Here is a 22,607-nt window from a genome sequence, read left to right as displayed (position 1 = left end):
TAAAGACTCAAATTTGAGCACTGGGTCACCTGCTGCCTGTTTTTTTGCAAGATTGACGCAATTTGTTCATTACCTGTAAATAAATGCAACTTTCTATAAGCGCCGTATTTGGATCAAGTATAGGATGGACATTTTCTTCATGCTCGAAAATCGGTCCATGCCAATGTAAGTCTAAAAGCAACACAGAAATGTAATATTTTGGTTAAAAAGAAAACAATCCACTATCAAGTGATATAGAATGGCGGTATACTGCCCCTTCCTAAATGTGCCCGGGGGGCTAAGAGGTATATTTCCCGGGCACCAGCCATTCAGCTCTAACAGGGAAAACGTACACAATACATTATCAAGATGCCTGCCTCCCCAATCAGGATTGTCAAACAAGGTGTTCCCTTGTGAAATGTCACAAGTATGTTCCAATATCCCGAGTTCATTACAAACTGGTGGAAATGTGCCAAGCTTTTATTAAAGTCATCTATTAACAATACATTTCATTGGTCCCTAGTGTTAAAGCATCGGGCAGTAGTTTCCCAAGAACCATAGTTAAATAATGGTTTTAGGGGGCACATACATGTTAAAAACAAAAACCTATTAGGGTAGTTTATGTCTGGGCTGGAAAGAACAGGATGCCTTCGTTTTATGTAAAGTGAAAAGCCCTGCAGAGGTTATATTTCCAGTCTCAAGCCATCTGGTGAACGCCTGACGAATTAAAATGAAATCAAATAGGACATGATTTTTATAAGCATGTACATATGACTATGTTATCCTTTATATTCGTTTTTATAGTATGTATGTGTTCCAATAAATGTACACAATGATTTTTATGAACTTTGATGATTTACATAGAATTTTAGGATTTATTTTTTGGTCTAGTTCCTGGAATTAAGTTTTCTGACTCAGAAATGCTTTACGTTGCGTTTTATTACCAGTAAAACACTTAGGTGGCTTCCTCTCATTGGTACTGCGATGCCACACCGAGGCACTAACAGCCATCTCACAAACATGCCTTTGTTATAGAGCCTTAGTACTCTGTATAGTCAATTTTAAAATGAGTCACCAAGCGTATTTGTGTGTACCCATGTGACCTACCTTTGCTTGAACACCCACCCAAGGGTAGTAGATTATGCCCTACCCAACCAGTCAAAAACCACCACACATCACTTGAACTGCAGGACCTGGTCATTCCACATGAATTCCAATGCACTTTAGCAAATAAGCAGGTCTTTGAACGCTGGTTCGCATGCCTTTCCTTGAATGTAGGTTCCACCCGCTTCCACAGGCAGTCCTCCAGATACTGCAAGAGGTATATGGGTCTGTTTTACTACCTAAAAGTTGGCAAATACTTCCCACACAAAAGAACACATCAAGAGATTTTCAGGTGTCTGGCTCTTGTAGCCACCTGCATATGTGTTCAGGTCTTCAAACCAGATCAGCAGCAACATGCCACACGTTGGAGCTCTAATAATGTTTTTGATCTAATCTGAAAAGGGCCTATAAAAAAAAAAGGTAAAAATATGTTTTTATTTAGGTCACTTACTGGGCACGAAGGAGGTATGCATTACTGCCCAACTAGATAGGATTGTAAAAGTTGTTGGTTTTCCTATAAATAACCAACCTTTACAAAAGACCTTCAACTGGGAAGTCCTTATGAATTCCTCTGACTCCTTTAGAGTCGTCATTAATGTCATGGTGCAAGGACCTCAGGCCAATCTTCTCCTCTTTGATAGGTGGTTCCCTCGCCTCATCAGCTTTCTGTCATCTCCAGCTGTCCCCCACTCTCCTCCCTTGGCTACCTCGCCCTCTTTTCCTTCCTCCTCTGCCCTACCTAAAGCTCCCTTCACACCCCTGCAGGGCGTACCCCTGATTTGTACACCTCCCCGGAAGGTCTTTAAGGTTGACAACCTTCTTCATCTTGCCACTTGCCACTCTCAACACTCGCACTGCTGTCAAACACTCCTCTGACATCTGCCACCTCCTTGAAGATCTGGACCTTGATGTCCTCGGTCTTACCGAGACATGGTTCATGGCCAGCTCTGTCACAAGCTTTGACCCTCTCCTCCCTGATGGCTATAAGATCCTCTCTGGCCCCAGATCCACCCGGCCCAGAGGGGGTGTAGCCCTGATCTTCCCTGAGTGGATTCCAGCCTCCATCCACGTCCCACTCAGACTTACGCCTCTTTCGAATGCCTTATCTGCAGGCTCTCTCTTTTAGCCATTCTCTAACTGTTGCTACTCTCTACCACCCCCCTGGTCAAATCACCTCTTTTCTCTGAGTGGGCAGACCTCTCCTCCTCCCCCTCCTGGCCTCAACCACTTAACTCCTATGACCTCAACATCAATCTTGATTCTCCCTGTTCCGCATCTGCACTCTTTGGCGACCTCTGCGATTCACTCTCCCTCTCTATCCTCCCCTCTGGCCCTACTCATTCTGCAGGTCACACACTTTATGTCTTGATCTCCTTTGGCCTTCCCCGCTCTATTCCCCTCACCACTCCTCTCTCCTGGAGTGATCATTGTCTCCTCTCCTCTCATCTTTCAATCTTCTCTCCTCAAGCCAAGCCTACCCCAAGACTGCCACCCACCTTCTCGGACATCTGGCCCATGAAGTGTGTTGGTCGAGGCTTTCGTGCCACCTTCTCTCCCCCCACCCTCTACCCCAGGGTGACTCACTCCCCGACACAGCCCTTTCCCTGCTTTACTCCTCTATTTCTGCTACTCGATGCACTTGCCCCTGTCCTGAGCATCCTCTTGAAGTCCAAAGCCAAGTGCAATTCTTGGTAGGACTCTGACCTAGCTACACTTAAATGTAGGTGTAGGGCAGCTGAGAGGAAATTGAGGGCCTCTTGCTCATCCTCTGACAAACTGGCCTGCCGCCTGTTCTAAAGCAATACCAACTCTCCGTTCACACCCCGAAGAGAGTCCAGATTCAAGCCCGTGTCTCTGCAGCATCAAACAACTCGGCCAAACTCTATAAAATCTGTAAGGAGCTGGCCAACCCTGCTGCAGTCGCCACCCCTACTCTCGCCTCACAGGCCCTTTGCAATGCTCTCACTTTATCTCTAAAACCCAAGACATCTTGTCCACCCTCACCTTCGCTCCCCTTCCTCTCCCCCTCCTTCAGCTACCCCCTCACCCTCTTTCAGGAGAAACGACCTCATCAGGGGAGAAAAGAGGAAGGGAAGACCCTTCCTCTTTTCTCCCCTGATGAGGTCGTTAGACAAGTCCGATCTATGAAAGCATAATCAAACCAGGTCCATCCGTTACTCTAAAACCATCAAGGACCACATCGATACCCTTGCCAATTTCTGCAAACTATCCTTTGCCTCTGAATCTTTCCCCTCCCCTCTGAAGCACTCCCTTGTGCCTCCTCTCCTTAAGAAACCCACTGCTGATCCTTCTTGTCCAGCTAACTATCGCCCAATTTCCATTAATCCCTTTTAGGGTAATCTCCTTGAAAAGCTGGCCATCTCTCAGCTTAACCTTCATTCTGATTCTGTTGGTTCTCTCCATGATCACCAATCTGGCTTCAGAGCTGACAGAAGAACAGAACCTTCTCCCCTGAAAATCCGTGAAGATATGCCCTCCAACCTCGACTCTAACATTCCCTCTGCCCTCATCCTACTTGATCCCTCTTCTGCTTTCGACACAGTCAACCATACCGCCCTGCTCAACCATCCCCATGACAACCTGGGTATCGCTGATCAGGCTCTGGCCTGGCTGACCTTGTTCCTCTCTGATCGACCTTCCGAGGTACAACTTCTATCTCCCTTTCTAACAGTGGTGTTCCCCAGGGGTCTAACCTCTCGCCCTGGCTTTTCAACCAATAACTGGCAAATCTCGCCTACTGCATTTCCATGTTCTGCTCTAATTTTCAGTGCTATGCTGATGACACCAAACTCATTTTCAGGCTTCCTTTAGCCACCTCCTCTTCTTCCCTCATCTCCGATTGCCTAATCGCCATTCAAAATTGGTGTGCCGCCAACGATCTGTGTCTAAATGCCAACAAGACTGAGATCCTACTCACTGGTATACCTATATCATCCTTTCCCTTCACACTCTGGCCAGCCTCCCTTAGCCTTCCCCTACCTGCGAGGCTAAGAACATCAGCGTCATCTTTCACTCTACACTTTCCTTCTCCGCACACATCTCTGACATCTCTAAAAAGTAAAACTTCCTACTACACCTCCTTAGAGGTACTCTGCCTTTCCTCTCCTTCCCCCAGAAGCTCACTGTGTCCCAAGCTCTGATTCTTTAGGTTGGACTATTGTAACAGCCTCTTTCTTAATCTACCTGCCTGCCCTTTACAACTAATCCAGAACAGGACTGCAAGACTTGTCCTTGGCCTTAAGCCCTGGGATCGCATCTCTCCAGCTCTGAAATCCATTCATTGGCTCCCAGTGGATGCAAGGATGACATTTAAAACCCTCTGAATTGTCCACAAGGCTTTCTGGATCCTGGGTCCATAATACCTTCAACTAACCCTCCGTAAATACCTCTCCTCTCGAGCCCTTCCCTCCTCTGCTTCTAACTCCCTCAGGGTCAGTCGTTTTTCAAAGAAACGAGCTGGGTGTAGATCTGTCTTCGGCTGGGGCCTCCCTTTGGAACAGCCTCCCTGCCACCTTGAAACTTGAGGAGACCTGTCTCCGGGTGCCCCTCTTCTCCCCTGCTGATCTGTTTTCTCTCTCTGCACCGTGCACCTGGCCACCCTCTGTCCTTCGGGCCCAGGTACCTGATCACCCTGCCACCCTCCTGCACTGCCTCCGGGCCACACCTTGCGCTGGGGTCTGTATCTGTACCAATACAGTCCCCCACACACTTCTCTTCTGCACTTATTAGATATACCCTATCTGCTTAACCTAGCACTTGCCACCTGCTGGCTGCATTACCACATTTATTTAGTTATTTTACTTGTTTATTCTGTTCTCTCCTCTGTTCCACACTTTTCACCTCTCCCCCCTTCCATGCACTTTCCCCCTTTTCCATGCACTTGCACGTTCTCAATGTCACTGGGCCTAGTAAGATCGTTGTTTTTGTTCTCCCCCCGTTCTCCTCCCTTTGCCTGGTTGCGCTCTGAAACACTTGTGTACGAGCGCGATATAAATAAAATATAATTTCATTTAATTTCCTCTCAAGTAAAGAGTTAAATACCCCCAGCATAAAATCTCATCTGGGACCCTGGCCCTACAGTGGGCCCCCAAAATCAGTCTCATGCCCTTTGTATCCAACCTCGTGCCCTGAATCAAATCACAGAAGAGTCCTGGTGCCATCCTTCACTAAATGGAAAGGAACATGAGCACAAGCAGAGCATAAATGGAGGCAATTTAAAAGCCAAGGTAGGAATGGGAACGAAAATTAAAACTAACCGCTTTTTAATTTCATCCAGCGCCAAGTGATCGAATCCCACCGAAAGTGTGCTTATAACTTTCAGATCCGGCCCTGCAAAACAAAAAAATATTTCCATTAAAAACAAGACTGTTTTCCAGCATCTAAAAACATAACACCAGCTTTACAGATCTGGGGCAGCCGGAGCGTTTCCCTTTGACAGATAAAGCCAGCCCAGCAACACTGGGGAACACTGTCCATGGGCTGGCTTTGGCATGTCCATAATGGGTGACAGGCAGGTTAGCGCCCCGTCACCCATTATGGAGGAGCCCACCGATAGCAAAGAACATGGTTCCTGAACTGGTAATTGGAAGAACACTAGGCATCATTTTCTGACAATACATCAGACCTTGGATGCAGCAACATGTTCTTCCTAGTGAATATGTGGCAAGTACCTGGAAAGTAGAGGAACTCCTGACTACCATCGTAATGATCCCAATTCCCAACCTTTTCCTTACTAAACTGGATAAGGTCATTAAAAAACATCTGAAGACAGAAAACACATGTCTCTTTAGAGGCAACGGCAAAATTACCAGTTCTATGCTTTGTCAAGACTTGCCAATGTTCAGTGAGCAAAATGTGGAGGGCCTTTTTACTCTGAAAATAGAAACTAGTTTAATGTGTGGCAAAAGCCCCTTGCATTGCTCGCTCTTGGTGTAAGGGATGGGGAGGTGGGGAGGTGGTGGCTTTGGGGCAGGTGGTGCAGGGAGCATCATCTGGTTTACCACATCATGGGCAGTGCCTCCCCACAGTAGGTTGAATCCTACCACGTTAAAGGGCTTGAAGACTATGTAATGCATAGGCAGCATTCAAGCCCCCCCCCCCCATATCCCAAGCACTCCCAAAGATGTATGCAAAAACGAAACCTCAGGCACCCTCCCGGTCCAAGGATAATCAAGACCAGCACCCCACCAGACAAATTCCTTGCAGATCTCTCTTCACGTACCAGAGGTGAGCCACGGTCGCTGCAGCAGAGAGATAACAGACATAGAATCCAGAACGACAGGGGGCTATGCGTGCGAGCAGTCCACTCAGACCACAGAACTGGAATCCCAGATGGCAGTTAAGTCACATCGCGGCTCTATTCACCACGCAATGCGGCAGTAAATTCAATCGAATTGTGGTGGAAAATATACATATATTGCTATTCATTTAATGCCTTGTATGCCTTACTCGTAAAGCTATGCTTCACCTGTGCTTGCCATAATGAATTCTGATGCACTGCCTCAAACCAGCCTAACCATATGTTGTTGTGCGCAGGCCTTAACCAAATGCACACCAGGTATGCTGCAAGCAGCAGCCTGCTTTATATGTCTACTTCTGTTTTGGCTCAGACAAGCGAGCTGTAGAGCGTCGTTTCACTCAGTGAAACTGCAGTGTGTAAAATTAGCAACATTAGGGAGACCAGACACTAATGCGCTGCTAGAACCATAATTATACCAGAACCTGCTGACTTGCTAAAAATGCATCTGAATAGTTCCGCTCCAATTTTGCAAAGTGCCGTCCGTCACCCTGGTGTGACACGCTAGTTGATTTTTTTATGCCATATTACGAGACCCATGTAGAACAGGTTGGAGATACCCTGATACATTGTACACCATGGCCATCAAAGTTGTTTGTACGCCCCTTCCATAGACGACCAGGTTATGTGAAGATATAAAAGCCATGTATGGCAGGAAAGGGGGATGCAGTACCGTGGTTCGGTCTGAACACTTGGATCGGGGTGTTTTCATGTCGTCCTGTGGAGGTCTGTATGTATAACTGGGGGGAGGGGTTGGTAACTGCCGGAAGAATTAAACCATTCTTAATTTGTAGAATGTAGTGTTGTTAACAGGGAACTGTAGTGGTGTTAAACCTAATCACCCTATTACCCGCATGCAAGTATTGTAAATTGTACTCACTTTTAAAGGAAGTCACAGCATATATTTGAATACATCATAACAGCTGTTATAAACCCCTTAGATCAGGGGACATGTGTTTATTTACATGTATTGTGAATGAAAATCAAGTTAACAACATGGAGGTCTGTATGCTGCTTTGTCAACTGCCATTAAAGACACTTACCAACCTTCCGTGCAATTGGATTATTTCTGAGAAGTGAATTTTCCCAGACAGAACAAATCATTCCCATGGCCCAGCCTGCCCAAACCAATAAGCACAAATAATTAGTCTCACAGCAAGTCTTAATTACAATAGAGATGGACCAGGAGAAGCTTATGCACTATACAAAAGTCAACGATTTCAGCAGAGTGTGGGTGTTTGAGGACTGTGAAGGAACAGATTTGGAGAGTGCTAGATGAAGGAGGAAACTGACAAAAGGAGTTTGAAGTAGTGAAGCATAAGCAGTAAAGCTTTTAGACTTGTAAAGATCAAGGAGGCGATTAAGAATAAAAAAAAGGTGGTCATTGCGGATGAGGTGGTGAGCAAAGAGGCAGTGAAGAGTAAAGAGAAGAACAGGTGGTAAAGGGCAAGAAGGTGGTGACGAATTGAGAGCAGAAAGAGGCACATAAAAGGAAGGGAGGAGGCTGTATTAGGAATGCTGTGAGGAAAAGAGGGTGGAGGCAAAAGCACGAGAGAAAATGAGCACAGTTCAGAGTGGCATGGGAATATCCTTGAGGCATGACAAGTGGAAAGTTATAAGAAAGAGGTTGGATGAGAAGAGGAGACTAGATAGTGGAGGAGAGGCTGAAGGTGGTACTGTGAAGCAGAATACATGCTGCAAGCCTGACAGGAGGGAATCGAGGTGGATTGGAGGTACAAGCATGCAGTGGAGCATCAAAGCAATGCAGGATGAATTCAAGGAGAATGTGGTGGGAGACAAAACTAGAGAAGGCGACATGGCTCTCTTATACATAACACTGTCCCAAATAGTCAGAGGTAGACTAGGGTGGAGTGCTAGGCACTTGAGCCAGTATCCCAGGACATACAAACAAGAGAGGTACATGCCCCCAAAGGCATACAGCCCGGCTCCTGGTGGAAGCTCTGGGATCTAGCCTGATATCGGGCCTACCTCCCATTACTGCCTAGGCCCTGCAAGTGCATTTGGGGCTCGGAAACCCAGATGAAGGGGTCTCCCAGGTGCCTAGGACGAAAATCAAAGGGCCAAACCAATGGAATAAGGGGCCGAGAAAGTATGGGAACCGGTAAATCCACACATGCCTGAGAAGTAAAGACATGTCTTGGAAAGGGACATCCAAACTGAGGATTGTGAAATCCAGACCCAAGGGGAAAATCCCTATCCCTTTTGCTTTGATCCACGCATAAAGTGTGACATTTACAGAACAAAATGCCCTGTTAAATCCCAGTGCTAGTGATTTAAGGAACATTTCCAGGAAATGTTAAGTGCTTGCAAGGTATTTATTTTGGCTGACGCTCTAAATCACCCTATTATACCTTGTTTAACAAATTCCTGTGTTTGTCTGAAAAATTATAATGTTTTGCTTTGTGGCAGATATTCTCAAAAAATAACAGCATGACATCATAGGAAATGACATTTGATGGTATGCAGCTCAGATCACAAGAAATGATAGTGGCTTCTCGCCCAGATGATATCATGTGAAATCAAGTCTGGTGATTGATCCTTATGATGTTTCTTTGAAGAATATTATGGGGAACAGAAATGAGTTTAAGAATGAAAACGAAGTCAAAAAACCTAATGTCCCTTAATTCCCCAAGTACTGGGACAAAGAAAATGGCTAAAGAGGAACAATGCTGCAGGAGTGGTCAGATTGTTAAAAGTAATGACCCACACCTGAGGTAGACTGGGAGGCTTAAAAGGCCCCCTCAGGTGCAGGCCATTGTCGAGCAGAACGAGCACGTACGCAGCCAACGCAGAAACTGGAGTAGGGAGAAGACGCCGGGACCAATCTTAAGCAGAAAACAGTAGCAAATCCTGAAAGGGGTCTGTGCCTCCAGAAGCCATAAATCCAGAGGTCGTGCAGCAGGAAGCTTGAAGGAGGGGCTCTTGCCATCTAAAGACCTGTTTTGCATAGGCTGTGCAGCAGGAAGCAAAAGTGATGGAAGCTTTACTCCCCAAGAGGATGTCTCCAGTGGCTGGCGAGCACCAGAGAGCTTCCGGAGCAAAAGGAAGCTCCTTTTTCAAGTGGTGCCGGCGGTCCAGGAGTAGCAGTTTGCTGGGTTGCGAGGAGACACTGAAGCAGAACACCTGTGAGCAACAAGGGGATCAGACGCGCAAATCTTACCCAGCAAGTTCACCAGCTGATAGTGACCTTTGAGCTCTCCAAATCCACTGGCGAGCTCCAGGAAGGCGTTTACCAAGTAGAAAATACTAGTGTATGAGGGGAAGCAATGGCTAAAGTCATTTTGAACTCCAAACTATCAGAAAACAAAAAAAACAATATTTGTCAAAACCAAATGACTCACTTTAAGCGTGCGAGTTTATTGAGAACCCAGCAACCTGATGGGACAAGAGTATTAAACGCTAATGCCTACAACCATTGCCCATGCCAAGAGAAACAAAAAGCAAGGCAATTCAAATCCAACAGATCTTGCTCAAGACAGAAAGGGACTTATGAAAGGTCCAAAGGTTGTGAAGCTTGCTGCCCATATTTTAAGAATCATAAAAGCTGGTATAAACCCACATTGCCAGAGCCAAGAAGACACAGAATAAGACTTTATCCTCGTCAGTATTTGGTTACTTATGCAGTGGTGAATTGAGAGTGGCAAGAAGGCTGCCCTTCTGGAAAAGGTAATGCAGAAGGAGAGGAGCATAATTTGCAGCGGAGTATTAAAGAGCACCATTGCAAATCTTGGTTTCCCTGAAGAGCTGCTAAAAGTTGGATGTTGCAAAATAACGAACATTGTGAAGCTGTTGTAAAAATGTTGTAAGTTGATCTTAACCACAGAAGCACTCTCGGTTTACGAATAGCTGGTTGGGCAGGGCTGTATATCAAAATGGAAATCCCTTGAAGTAGTAGGCCTGGCATGGGTGTAAGCCAGGTGCAATTGAGGTAGTAGGCCTGGCATGGAAGAAAAAATAGGCAGAAGTTTATGAAGTGCTGTAAAGTGGTGTTTTTTAGGCAGAAACCTGTGCAGTTCCCTCTGGGACCACTGCAAAAGATTTAGGACTACAGGTGTTTGGCAGTAAACCCACTTGGTAGCAGTCTGTACCACACAGATTCACTTGGTAGCTGTGGCTGAGCAGTCAGACTTCCCTCAAGAAGAGTAAGCAGTATACAGAGTATTCACAATAGGTCAAGAGAACACAATAGAACAAGTAAACACTGACCAGGGCTTGGTGTAAAAGATATTATTTATTTAAAACCACATTTAGAAAAACACACAGGCACTAATAGTAAGCAATTCAAAAACACGGTCACTAAAAGATACACTCCCTTAAAAGAATATTAGACAAGTCTTAAGTAAAGATCCACTTATTTTCAGACAGCGGTGAGCGCTTGATGTAGATGGCACTCTAATAGTTTGTTTTAAAAAAGGAGACAAAAGCAGAGAAGTTGAAACAGATCCCAACACTTTTACCAGAACATAACAAGAGAGGGAGGCAAAGTAAAACCGTGAAGTTAGAGTTCAAGAGGCCGGACCCACTTTTAGAGGATCCAAACGAAATGTGTCCAAGGTCACACGGTTGCAGTGCACAAAAGTCTTGTAGAGGTTCAAAAAGGAGTTGGACCAAAGAAAGGGACCAGTTAGAGGCTCAAGGCGGCCAGCCCAGTCCAGAAGGTTAAGGAGTTATTACCTTGTAGCAATCTTTAGAAAGGGAGGCCTGGCGGACACGGTACCTTAAAGTGGTGAGAACGCTCCAGCGGAGGCAGTTGTTCCTGGCAGCGGGTGCAAGTCGGTGCTTCGTCCGGGGGGAGAGAGGATCTCGTGGTGGAGGAAGACAGGAGTCTGTTGCACTGCCAGGGAAGAAACCAGCCGCAGAGTTTCTCAGGTACAAGGAGCGGTCCGGTGATTCGCGTTTCAGTGTTGAGTGGCTATCCGGCCGCCGGGGTGCATGGCACGGGCAGTTCGACCACAAACCGGGCTGGGGTGCGAAGAAGAAAGAAAGGTAAACTGGTTGTGCACAGCAGTCAGGGGAAGAAGCCTCTCCAGCCGGGAGATCTTCTCTGTCGTCGGGAAGTGGCGAGTCGGTTCTGCAGGGCTCCACCGGTGGTGTCGTCGTGGTAGGTCGGCTCAGCTTCTCCCTCGTCGGATTCTCAGGTCCTGTGGCGACTTTCCAGTCCCCAAAGCCCTGCTTTTATGCAGAAAACCCCCCATTCACTCGGCCTAGCTGTCACTCAAACATGCTAAGTGGTGAGCCGGCCGGTTCACCACTTGGGCCAATCACACAAGAGTGCGACTTGAGTTACCAAGGTAACTCAGTCCAGGGTGCCTAAACCCCCTCCTACACCCCCTGTGGTACCAAGGCAGAGTGGCACCACTTTTGGAGGCTTCTGTGGAGAAGCCCGCCAAAAAGTGGAACAAAGGGCTCGACTTGGGTTGGAGTCACAGAAAAGAACACAAATGCCATTTTAGAATCGAGTCTTGGCAAAAAAATACGAACCGTAGAATTAATATTAATTAAATAAACCTGCGGTATGTTCGAGGCTATGAGAATTAAATAATTAAAGTTGGTAGCCTCGAACAATGGGAAAATCCCATAGGAAAATATTCGAGGTCGAATATGAAAAGTAGTTCCCACTGCCACCAGCCAAAACTCGATCAGGGGGGACGGAGATGTGCCCCCTTGACTAACAGACCCCGGGGCAATCGAATTGCCCCGACCAGTACGTCCACAATATGATGGTTTGTACTGGTTTTTGTTAATAATTTTGGGACTAGTAAAGCCAATGGTGACTTTACATGCCCTGGGAGACAGTAGTCGGTCCCAGGGTATGGAGTCTATGGTGACACCCCTGTGTTACTGCACGGAGGGTGCTGTGTAACACACATAGGAAAAACACATGAGACCCTATGGAGTAAAGGACCCCATAGCCCATAAAACACATTACCAGTCAAAGGAATACCATAAATCATGTCCAAGAGTGGGAGAAAAATAGTCTCACTCTTGGCAGGAGGAAAAAACAAACTCCAGAAATCCAGCAAAGCTGCTGGGGGACTCACTAGGTTAGGAAATTCAGCCTAAAGAGAGAACTCTCCCTAACAGTGCTGACAAACCCAATTTATGTTTTTTTGTGGTGCTGAAGAAAGAACTGTACAAAACTGCTGTAGGGGAGTTCTATTCCTTTAGAAATACCCAGTTGTAGCAAAACATCCTGACAAAGATAATTATTATTGTTATTGAAGAACTAAGAAAATATTAATTAAGTGAATAGGATAATTCTGATTCTTGCTCAAGGAGGAGAAAGAACCAATTTTGTTTGCTGAATCATTGGAGTGTTGGAACCTTCTATTGTCAAATTGGTGTCACAAAGAACTGCGTTGGAACTTTGTTACAAACCAGGATTTCCGTGTTTCTTTTTGGAACTGTGGAGCAGAATCCTGCTTGAATCTGGGGAAGAGGAATTCACCCAGATTATAAGGAGAGGCTGTTGTCATATTACGCATTAAATTGTTACATTATTTTTGTTGCCTTTGAACTGCCAGGCATTACCTCATTGAGTTATTCTATAAGTGTGAGGGACAGATGGGGGAGGGCATGGCTTAACAGCCATGTAGAAGGTCGCATCTCGAGTTGCTCCTGCTGATCCTACATTGATCCTGGGAATTGTGATGATTACACCGAGTGCAGATGTCGACAGAAATATTAGCGGTAGCATGAACGTGCAGGGCTCAACATGATGGTAATTTTTGGCTTGTGAAGATTACCGCTCTGGAGATCGAGCTGAGAGAAGGACCTGGCCCGAAGAGTGCATGCAGGCAAGATGGCGGCCTGCCAAGAACAAAGGACTGGGTGAGCTGACTGGGCAAAGGAAAGTACCAGCTACTGGCAGGAAGGATTTTGAGCCACGTCTGCCCGCTAAAAATATAAAGTACTGAAGGTGGATAGCGGGAATCGGACGACAGAAAAGAGCATACTGCACAAGACGCCTGCAGTGCCGACGTGGTGCAGAGGCCGGGTGAAGAGGGCTGGCTGCCACGGTGGGCACCCTGCCAGGAGTGCAACCGGGCAAGACAAAGTCAGTCTGCAGCGTGCCCCTGGGTGGCAGAGGCGCGAACAGCTGCAGGGCCAGAGAAAAGACTGCGGATTCCGGCAAGAACAGATAGTAGTGGACCCGGAATTATTGGAAAACAAGAGGGCACATAACAAGTAAGCCGCGGCTGGAAACAAGGCCTCAGGCGAGCTGAACAGCATAATGTAAAACAGACTGAGGCGCAGATTCCAGTGCGGTCCGTCCTGGTTAGCGTGTCCTTGTTCATAAAGCACTGCAGCCTCGGGTGCGGTCTGCTTTGCTGTGAGGAGCGCGAGCAGCACTATGGGAAGATAATATGCCGGCTCCCATTGGGATACTATGTAGTCAGGAAGACTGCAATAGCCACGTGGGAACGAGGCAACAGAACGCGTGAGAGCAGCTTCCACTGCAGACTGGCCGGGCCGTGTGATGTACAAATAATAATATGGGACTGCGGGCTCCACCCCGAACAGCGAGAGCGGCCCGCGCAATAGCAGGGGCCGCGTCCCCCGCACGCAGGTGAGGCACCACAGACCTTGAGGGCATGTGAGGCAACAGATAAGCTGGCCAGAAGAGGCTAGGAGTTGGCCGGGACACGAGATGCGCTGGCCAACAAAGAGCACACTGGAAGCGGGGGGTGCTGGTAAATAGGCCTTCAAGACCACACATAGGCCTGGACAGTAGGCTAGAGAAGAACACTCCAAGGGGGGCTGAGTGGCTTCATACGACAGGCGCCTGAGGTGAACTGGTGCTGGACACAAAGGAGCCTAGGGACAAACAGATGTGAAGGCACACAGCAGGAAAGGAAGAACAAGGAACAAAGGTGATAGAGCCCACTTGGGAGGTCTGACCGGTGCGCCGGGGTTACGCTCACCTGAATCCCACGGAGGCGTCGATCTGGACTGGCCCGCTGTTGCTTCCACCAGAGTAACACGTAGAGCCGAGATGACAGACTGGACAGACCCACTTAGCTTCGTTTGTTGGACTCGTACGAATATCTGTCTGCAATGGAGAAAGGGAATTAACCTCCCGTAATCTGAGCGTTAACCCGCCTTCCCACTCCCCTTGTCTGCCCACAGAACACTCCTGAAGTTCCCTCTTAATCTCACCTGAAGATTTGGAAAGATGAGCTCTCCATCCTGCGTCGAGCGCAGGGGTGCGTAGACGACCAGTTACTTCACTGGCGTGGAGGAATTGGTGAGTTCCAGTATTGACTCTAAGTCCAATTGTTCGTAAGAGTTCAAAAGTCTGATCTTCACTCTGCCAGATTCCTTGCAGGTTGCGGATTTAAAACACCAGAGGAGTTCCAAGTGGCAATTGGTAAGATCCTGGTAAGTCTATTGTGGTTCTCCCCTTTGGGGCCGGGGTAAAGCGATGATGCAGAATTAACTGCGCCGACCCGAAATGAGGTGAGTACCCCCCTGTGGTAATCAGGTAAGTCTTTGGGGGTGATTTGTATTGTCCTTGTTTTTTCCCCTTAGGGGCCGGGGTGCGGCAGTGATGCAGAATTGACTACGCCGACCCGAGATGAGGTGAGTACCCACCTGTGGTAATCAGTTAAGTCTTTGGGGGTGATTTGTATTGTCCTTGTTTTTTCCCCTTAGGGGCCGGGGTGCGGCAGTGATGCAGAATTGACTACGCTGACCCGAGATGAGGTGAGTACCCCCCTATGGTAAATCAGGTAAGTCTTTGGGGGTGGTTTGTATTGCCCTTGCTCACCTATCTGTTCTCGTCTCCCCCAGGTGTTGAAGAATGGCCTGGAGATGCTGGATTTGCGATGGAGTAAAGGAATGCAGCCTCGGTTGGTGAGTTCAGCGCGGCTCTGCGAGGTGCGTGGCAATGCACCTGAGAAGGCTTCTCTCTTCCAGATCGATGATGTGCTGGATCATGGATTCAGGTAAGGGTTTTGTTCTGACCTCTTCTTCTCCTTTTCTTGTTCCAGGTGTTCCAGTGCTGAAGCGGGCGTGGCTGAAGACTGGAGCTGCTGAAGACACAGTGAGCGTTACGCTGCAGCAAGCAGAATAACGCGAAGCACGTGTGGCTGTCCGGGTGTGGCTTAAATAGCCTTGGAAGAAGTCCCAGGTAAGTATTCTTCCACAGCCCCACCCGAGAGGAAAGGAGTCCCTGAGGTAATGTAATCCCTTTAAGCCTCATTTGGCTTGTGGCTTCGTGCAGCATGGTCTGCATCAGGTAGGTATACAGCATGGTCTGCAACAGGTAAGATTTTTGTAATGAGCCTGGCGCCCATGGCGCCAGGACTGACTTTATTCTTATGAGCCTGGCGCCATAGGCGCCAGGACTGTAGCCAAAGAGCCCCTAACTGGGGTTTTTGGGCATGCTTCAAGTTGCATGATGCCTGCTTCCGGGGTTGCTGGGCCTGGTCTGGCTTTCCGGGGGCAGGCATCGTGACAGCCGGCTGCCCCAGGTGAAGTGCAGAAAAGGCGTAAGGAGCCAGATAAGCGCACCAGAGCCACACTGAAAAACCACACAATTTGGGGAGGCGCGCCACACCAGTTGGCCGACCACACAAGAAGGCAGGCGTGCCTGGAACGAGCTGTCTGAGAGGCCAACCAGATGGATAAGAGGAAACATACAGCCGGTGCGAATGACACCCAAGAATAGGAATAGATAAGCAGCAAGTTTCACGGACCTTGGACAGCGAGGGAAGACTAGCCATAAAGGCAACACGTCAAAAGGCAAGCAGACACCATGGAAGCCTTCGCGAAGTGACTGACGGGTACCGAGGGGGATAATGGCAAACATTGAGAGCCACAGCAAGCACAGAGTCAAAAAGAAGAAGCCCATCCTGGCCATCAGCTGATCTTCAATGCCATAGCAGCCTCGCAGGCAATGATCAAAGCAAACATTGATGAAGTGAGGATTGATGTGGGTCTGGCAAGATGTCTGGAAAAGCAGGTGGAAGAAAATACTGCCGATAAGACATGTCAAAATATGTCAACATACTGAGGCAAAAGGTGAAGCTACTGGAGGATAGGGCAGATGATGCGGAAGGCAGGGCAAGACATAACAACTTAAGGATTGTCGGCATCCCGGAGGGATTGGAAGGCACTGACCCTACCAACTACGTCGAGAACCTGCTGCTTCAGGAACTGGCAGCAGGGGTTCACCATCGAACGCGCACATCGCTCCCTAGTCAGGAGGCTGCCACCTGGGGTCCTTCCAAGGCCCATAATAGCAAATGTACTGAACTATAAAGATAGTGAAAAGATCCTTGCATTTTCTAGGAACAGAGGCGACATACAGCGGGCATAATCCTGGACTATACCTTCCAGGTCCAATTCATCACCACGAAAGTGAGACTTAAAAAAGCTGGTCTGAAATATATGCCGATATACCCCACCAAGTTGAAGCTAATTTATTATGGAAAGGCTCTGTTTGAGACGCCATCGGAAGCACAGGATTGGATGGACAATGCCAAGCTCTTGCCAGTGGACGAGTGAGAGCAGAAGAGAAAAGGGGAGAATGCCCAGCAGCAGCGGAAGTGACTGGAATAGAATGTTTAGTAATATGGACACTCTTGCCATGGTGGACCAATGTGAGATCTATGCAAGTACAATAGCTATGATGTCTCAACTGCTAGCTAAAGGCAGGAGAACCAACGCAGGGGAGGAGACCACCTACCAACCCATATCCTTTGTTTAATGGGTACGCAGTTGTACCCACCTGCTGGTAACTGTGACCTCCGGTTAACTCTGGGTAGCGGAAAGCAGGGAGCGTCGAAGAATAAATTCTAGCGCTGCACAGTTATGGTTGGGGGCATTATTTTGTATGTTTGGGGTGGGTGGGGATGCAGGAGATGGGGGGAGGGTAACACAGGAGCCTGATATAATAAAGAAATTGCTACACACTGTCGAGAGATAATGGGGAACAGTTGAGGGGACGATAAAAGAATGGGTGAAGGGATAAAAATCATGACATGGAATGTCCGGGGTATGAATAGCTATGTTAAGCAGCTGAGGGCATTTTCATACCTGAGAAGACAAAAGGTCCGGATAGCTCTACTGCAGGAAACACACCTGAACGCATTGAAACTTAAAAAATTGGGAAGCTCAGGGAGGGGGGGGAGATAGTGGGCTCTACTTACTCCACTTATGCAAGAGGGGTCTTAATATGGGTTAGCCCCACTATTCCATTCAAGAGACTGGGCACCAAAATAGATGAGGGGCGGATGGTCATACGACATGGCATGCTGGAAAATTGAGAGGTAATCATAGTCAACACCTACGCTCCCAATCATGATGCCACAATGTTCATTAGGTCCCTCTATGCGCAGTTGGGGCCCTATAGGGTCGGAACCGTAAATTGATGGGTGCGGGGGGGGGGGGGGGTGATTTCAACTGTACTATGGACCCCACCGTCGATCCGTCAGACACCAAATACAAAACTCCAGCTACGCGGGCTAAGGTCCTGCATACCCTCACGCAACACTTGCGGGTGGAAGACGTATGGAGGTCGATACATGAGGAGAAGAGAATATTCACACTACTCCGTCCCCCATAAAGTCCACACTAGGTTGGATTATTTGTTTGCGGCCCAAGAATGCATCAGGGAATTTGCAGGGGTGGGGGGGATGGGGGGGGGGGGGGGAGTCGGATATCAGGCCAGAGTCCTATCAGATCATGCGCCCATGGCAGCAGTTGGAGGGTGATGCCCCCCAGACCGGCCATACCCACGTGGAAATTGAGAAGCGAGGCACTACAAAATAAGGTGTTCCTAGAACACATTAGGGAAGCCACAGCAGAGTTTATTAAGACTATGAAGGTAGCGTGGAACGGGTGGGCACGGTTTGGGAAGCATATATAGCCACCGCAGGAGAAATACAGAAAGTTAACCTTAACGATGCAGAAAAGTTGTTGGAAGTGGAAAAATGGGGGGGTTGCGCGGGCAGGCAGAATAAACTAGAGGAGGAGATCAGATTGCGGCAGATGTGCCTGACACTATGGGAAAGGTTAGAGAAATGTAACTATGCAAAGTATGTGGAAAGGAGTCACGCGCAAAGGGATAAGCCCAGGAGAATGTTAGCTTGGTTATATAAAGACGGGAAAGTGAGATCCCCGATACACACCATTAGTAATGCAGAACGGGAGGTAGTCACTACGTGGGATGGAATTAAAGTCTTCTCAGAATATTACAAGGAACTGTATAGTGATCCTCACAGGCGCGAGACGAGGGAATACAAGATTTGCTAGACCTGATCACTCTGCCGAGGCTAGACAATCAACAGGACGGCATTCTGGAAGAGCCAATTACTCCAGATGAAGTAGTGGCCACCATTAGAACATTACCCTCCGGAAAAGCCCCCAGTACGGATCAACTAACCGGGGAGTTTTATAAAGCATATATAGATACACTGGCTCTGCTACTGGCCACGGTATACAATGAGGCATATGAATTGGGCAGGTTGCCGGAATGTTTAAGAGAAGCTGTGATAATTTCACTCCTCAATCCGAACAAGGACGACATGGATAGTAGTTCTTATAGACCGCTGTCCCTACTAAACCAAGACAGCAAGATCCTGACCGCACTTCTTGCAAACAGACTATCTATGCTAGTCCACCAAGACCAAACTGGGCATGTACCGGAGAGAAACATAGTTGCGAATTTGAGAAGATTACATCATGCAATCTCCTGTAAGAAGGAAAGGGCGGAGCAATGCGCGGTTGCCTCATTGGACACCACTAAGGCGTTTGACTACGTCCAATGGGACTGGCTATATGCCACCATGGAGAGGATGAGAGTAGAGCCAAAGCACATGAGGTGGGTGAAATTGATATACACCAAGCCGATGGCCAGGGTTGGGACGGGCTTCACGTTCTCTGATCTATGGGAACTGCAAAAAGGGACAAGGCATGGGTGCCCGCTGTCCCCAGTGCTATACATACTGGCTGCGGAACCCACTTCAGCACACCTGAGACAGGAATATAGTGATACAGGGATAGAGATAGATGGGGTGAGGCACATAGTGTCAATGTATGCAGATGATCCGCTGCTGTATCTAAGGGATCCAGGGGTACATTTACTGTATGTATTGGAAGGGCTAGACAACTTCGGTACACTAACGGGGATCCGAATAAACAAGAGCAAGTCCTGCTTGTTCCCCCCCCTGGCAGAGACGGCGACACTTGGTGATCCAACGCTTCCGATCCTGCCTCTGACATGGAGTAAGGCGTCCTTCAGATATCTAGGAATTAACATATGTCGGGACCCTAAGCTGGAGCACGAGACTAACACGGTCAGGGCCAAGGAGGACTTGATTAAATCAGTGGAGTTTTGGGGTAAACTACCTCTGTCTGTGATGGGCAGGGCGGCACTACTTAAAATGGTGGCATTGCCGAGGTTGATGCACTGCTTCGGAAATGTCCCATATAATATCCCTAGAAAGTTTTTCACTGAACTAGATGAAGCATGCAGGGCTTCCTCTGTCAAGGGGGAAGGCATAGAGTGTCATTGAATATCTGCAGGGAGGACTGAAGGTCCCAAACTTTGAACTATAATTCCTGGCGCGCCAGCTCCAATAAGTAGTACAATGGATGGCAGACAACCCTACTCGGGACACGTATCTTCTACAACCAGCATGGCAAGGTTTATTCCTCATGGACTGGATTTGGGTTTCCCCGAATGAGCGGGGAAGATACCCTCATTTGGTCAAACTAGGGATACAGGTATGGCAGAGGGCATGCAGACTCATCGGAATGGGTGACCCGGTATCGCCACAGATGCCCCTGGCAGCAGTGGTGTCGGAAAGGCATGGACACAGGAAGAGTGAGCATATTGGGAGGCAGAGGGTATAGCTATATTTGGAGATCTGCAGGAAGAGGAGGGATGGCTAGATTTTGCAGGGCTGAGGAAGAACACAAGTATACACGAGGGCCAATTTCTGCAGCATCGGACTATAGTATGTATAATAACTGCTCCTCGAGAGCGCAATTGAAATGTAAGGGCAGGTGGGAGGAAGACCTGGGGAGAACATTAGAGGATAATGAATGGAATAGGATCGTCCTTTATCATAAAAAAAGTGTCCAGGAACGCCAGGCTACAACTAATACAATTGTACATTACACAACGCGCATATCTCACCTGCAGCCATAGCCAAATTTAAAGGAGCCCACAGGCAGGTGTGTCCCAGATGTACAGAGGAGAATGCAGGACTGATTCACATGTTTTGGGGTTGCTGGGTGATTCAGGCCTTCTGGGAAAAAGGGACTAGGAAAGTAGCTCAAGGGCGCATCTTGTTAGATGTTCAGTCCCCGGAGGCCTGTCTGTTAGGTCTGTTTAGGAGGAACGCCAAACAGAAAACTATGGCAAAAATGAAAGACCTAATTTACATATTAGTAAGTATTGCTATGAGTTGGAAAGCTGCCTCCGATCCCAGCATTGACAAATGGTGGGAGGACCTGAGGAAGTGGGCAACAGCGGAATGGAGGTGTGGGAAAAAGTGCTGGGGATCAAAGGCAAGAATTGAGAACGGACATTCTGCAAAGGATTGAATGGACTGTGACACTGTTTGATCTGCATGAAACAGATGGTGCCACTCAAGGCACACAAGAGGATGTTGGACAGTGTGGTAGAATGAACAAGATGGGGAACGTACAGGCTGGGGTGGGGCGGGGGGGCGAAGTTGGGATGTTATAAGGGGAACGGTATTAAGCAATTGAAATTCTTATGCCATGTAATTGTTGTTTGTTATTGTTGGTTGCGGTTTAAACTGTGAGGGACAGATATACTTTGTTCAAGTGTTTTATTTAGGTATGGAAATCCTCGACAGGGTAGGCATACTGAGGCGTTTTTCTAACCTTTTACTTTAACAAAACGGCATCTTTTGAAAAACCTTCAGAAAGTTGTCCCCCTCGCATTTCCGACTCCTCACAGGAGGCTTGAACTACATCAAGAGTTTGGCCTCAGCTTTATTTCCTGAAAAAAATCAATCACAATCAACCTAGCACCTGATATTCTAAGGAACCTTGGTGGGAGTGAAGTCTTTGCCCTTTGTGTTAAGTAAACTGGGCACTTGTAATTCCTGCAAATGATGCAAGGAACTTCACCGGGTAAAGGATACTTGCACAGGTGCGCATTTTGCTCCAAGGTTTAAGACTGAGAAAAAGCCTGGGAGTTTTAATCTCCATAGTTTTAGCAGGGTCTGTGGCTCAGTGGACTAATGCATACACTACAGGAGCCGGTGTTTGAACTCATGGTCACAGGTTCAAATCCCAGATGGTCCACTCAGCTCTTCACCCTTCCAAGGTCAATAAAATGATTACCCTAAAGTTGGGTAACAATACACATCTGTTATTAGCGCCAAGATACCCCTTCGGAGGCGAGTGTGCACTTTACAAACATGCCTGTTATGTTAGGATAGTTTTGAAATTGCAGTGAATGAAAGGTCTTGGAAAAACCCAACAAGAGACTTTTACAATAGTCTGAGTGAAGGGACAATTCCAGAAAGAAGCATCTCAGGACATGGGGCTGAAAATTGAACTTAGGCCAGTCATGTGTTTGCAGAGCAAACACAAGATTATCAAAGACAACACCCAAGTTCTTAGATGAGGTATTGAGGATTAGTGCTCCCCCAGTGATGGACCATGCAAAAAGGGAGAGATGTCGAAATGGAGCCGTCAAACAATATTTTCAGTCTTCAAAGCACTGAGGCAGAGGCACCTGTTGATCATCTAATCCTGGATTTTGAACAGCGATCTGCAGCAAAACATCTGAAGATGTGTAAAGATTGAAAGAAATGTGCACATTGTCCGCATAGGTTTGAAAGATGGTAGTATGCATCATGGTGAGATCAGCAAGACATTCTAGATCTGCGCTTAAGAGCCACAGAGCAACAATAGAGCCTTGTGGGACTACACACGATTTGCTGCATGTGTTTGCTAGGAAAGGGACTGACCGGAATTTCCACTCGAATCCCCGAAACCATCGACAAGTTTAAGTTCGTTCGATACGCTTTTCTCAAAGACGAACCTCAGATTGTGCGGCAGTTGTGGGAGATTGCGCGGATAGAAAACTTAAAGGGGCCGCCGCCACCACCACCACCACCAGCACCCAGGGAAAGGTGTCCCTGCCTGACTGTAGAACAAATGAGACCCTTGTCCACCTCTCAAAGCAGGGCGG

At 47.7% G+C, this 22,607-nt stretch overlaps 1 protein-coding gene across 1 annotated transcript in view; it reads right to left on the bottom strand.

Moving 5' to 3' along the window:
• GRHPR (glyoxylate and hydroxypyruvate reductase) overlaps positions 1-22,607 on the bottom strand; it is a 315,324-nt gene that overhangs the window by 228,107 nt on the left and 64,610 nt on the right. The window contains exon 3 of the mRNA XM_069630480.1: positions 5,361-5,433. Within this exon, the coding sequence (XP_069486581.1) occupies positions 5,361-5,433 (73 nt within the window). The remainder of the gene's footprint in view (positions 1-5,360; positions 5,434-22,607) is intronic.

The sequence above is a fragment of the Ambystoma mexicanum genome, chromosome 6q, assembly GCF_040938575.1.
Source record: "Ambystoma mexicanum isolate Mex_15411 chromosome 6q, UKY_AmexF1_1, whole genome shotgun sequence".
Classification (NCBI taxonomy): domain Eukaryota; kingdom Metazoa; phylum Chordata; class Amphibia; order Caudata; family Ambystomatidae; genus Ambystoma; species Ambystoma mexicanum.
The sequence above is the reverse complement of the archived record's forward strand: the minus strand, read 5'-3'. Positions and strand labels throughout refer to the sequence as shown.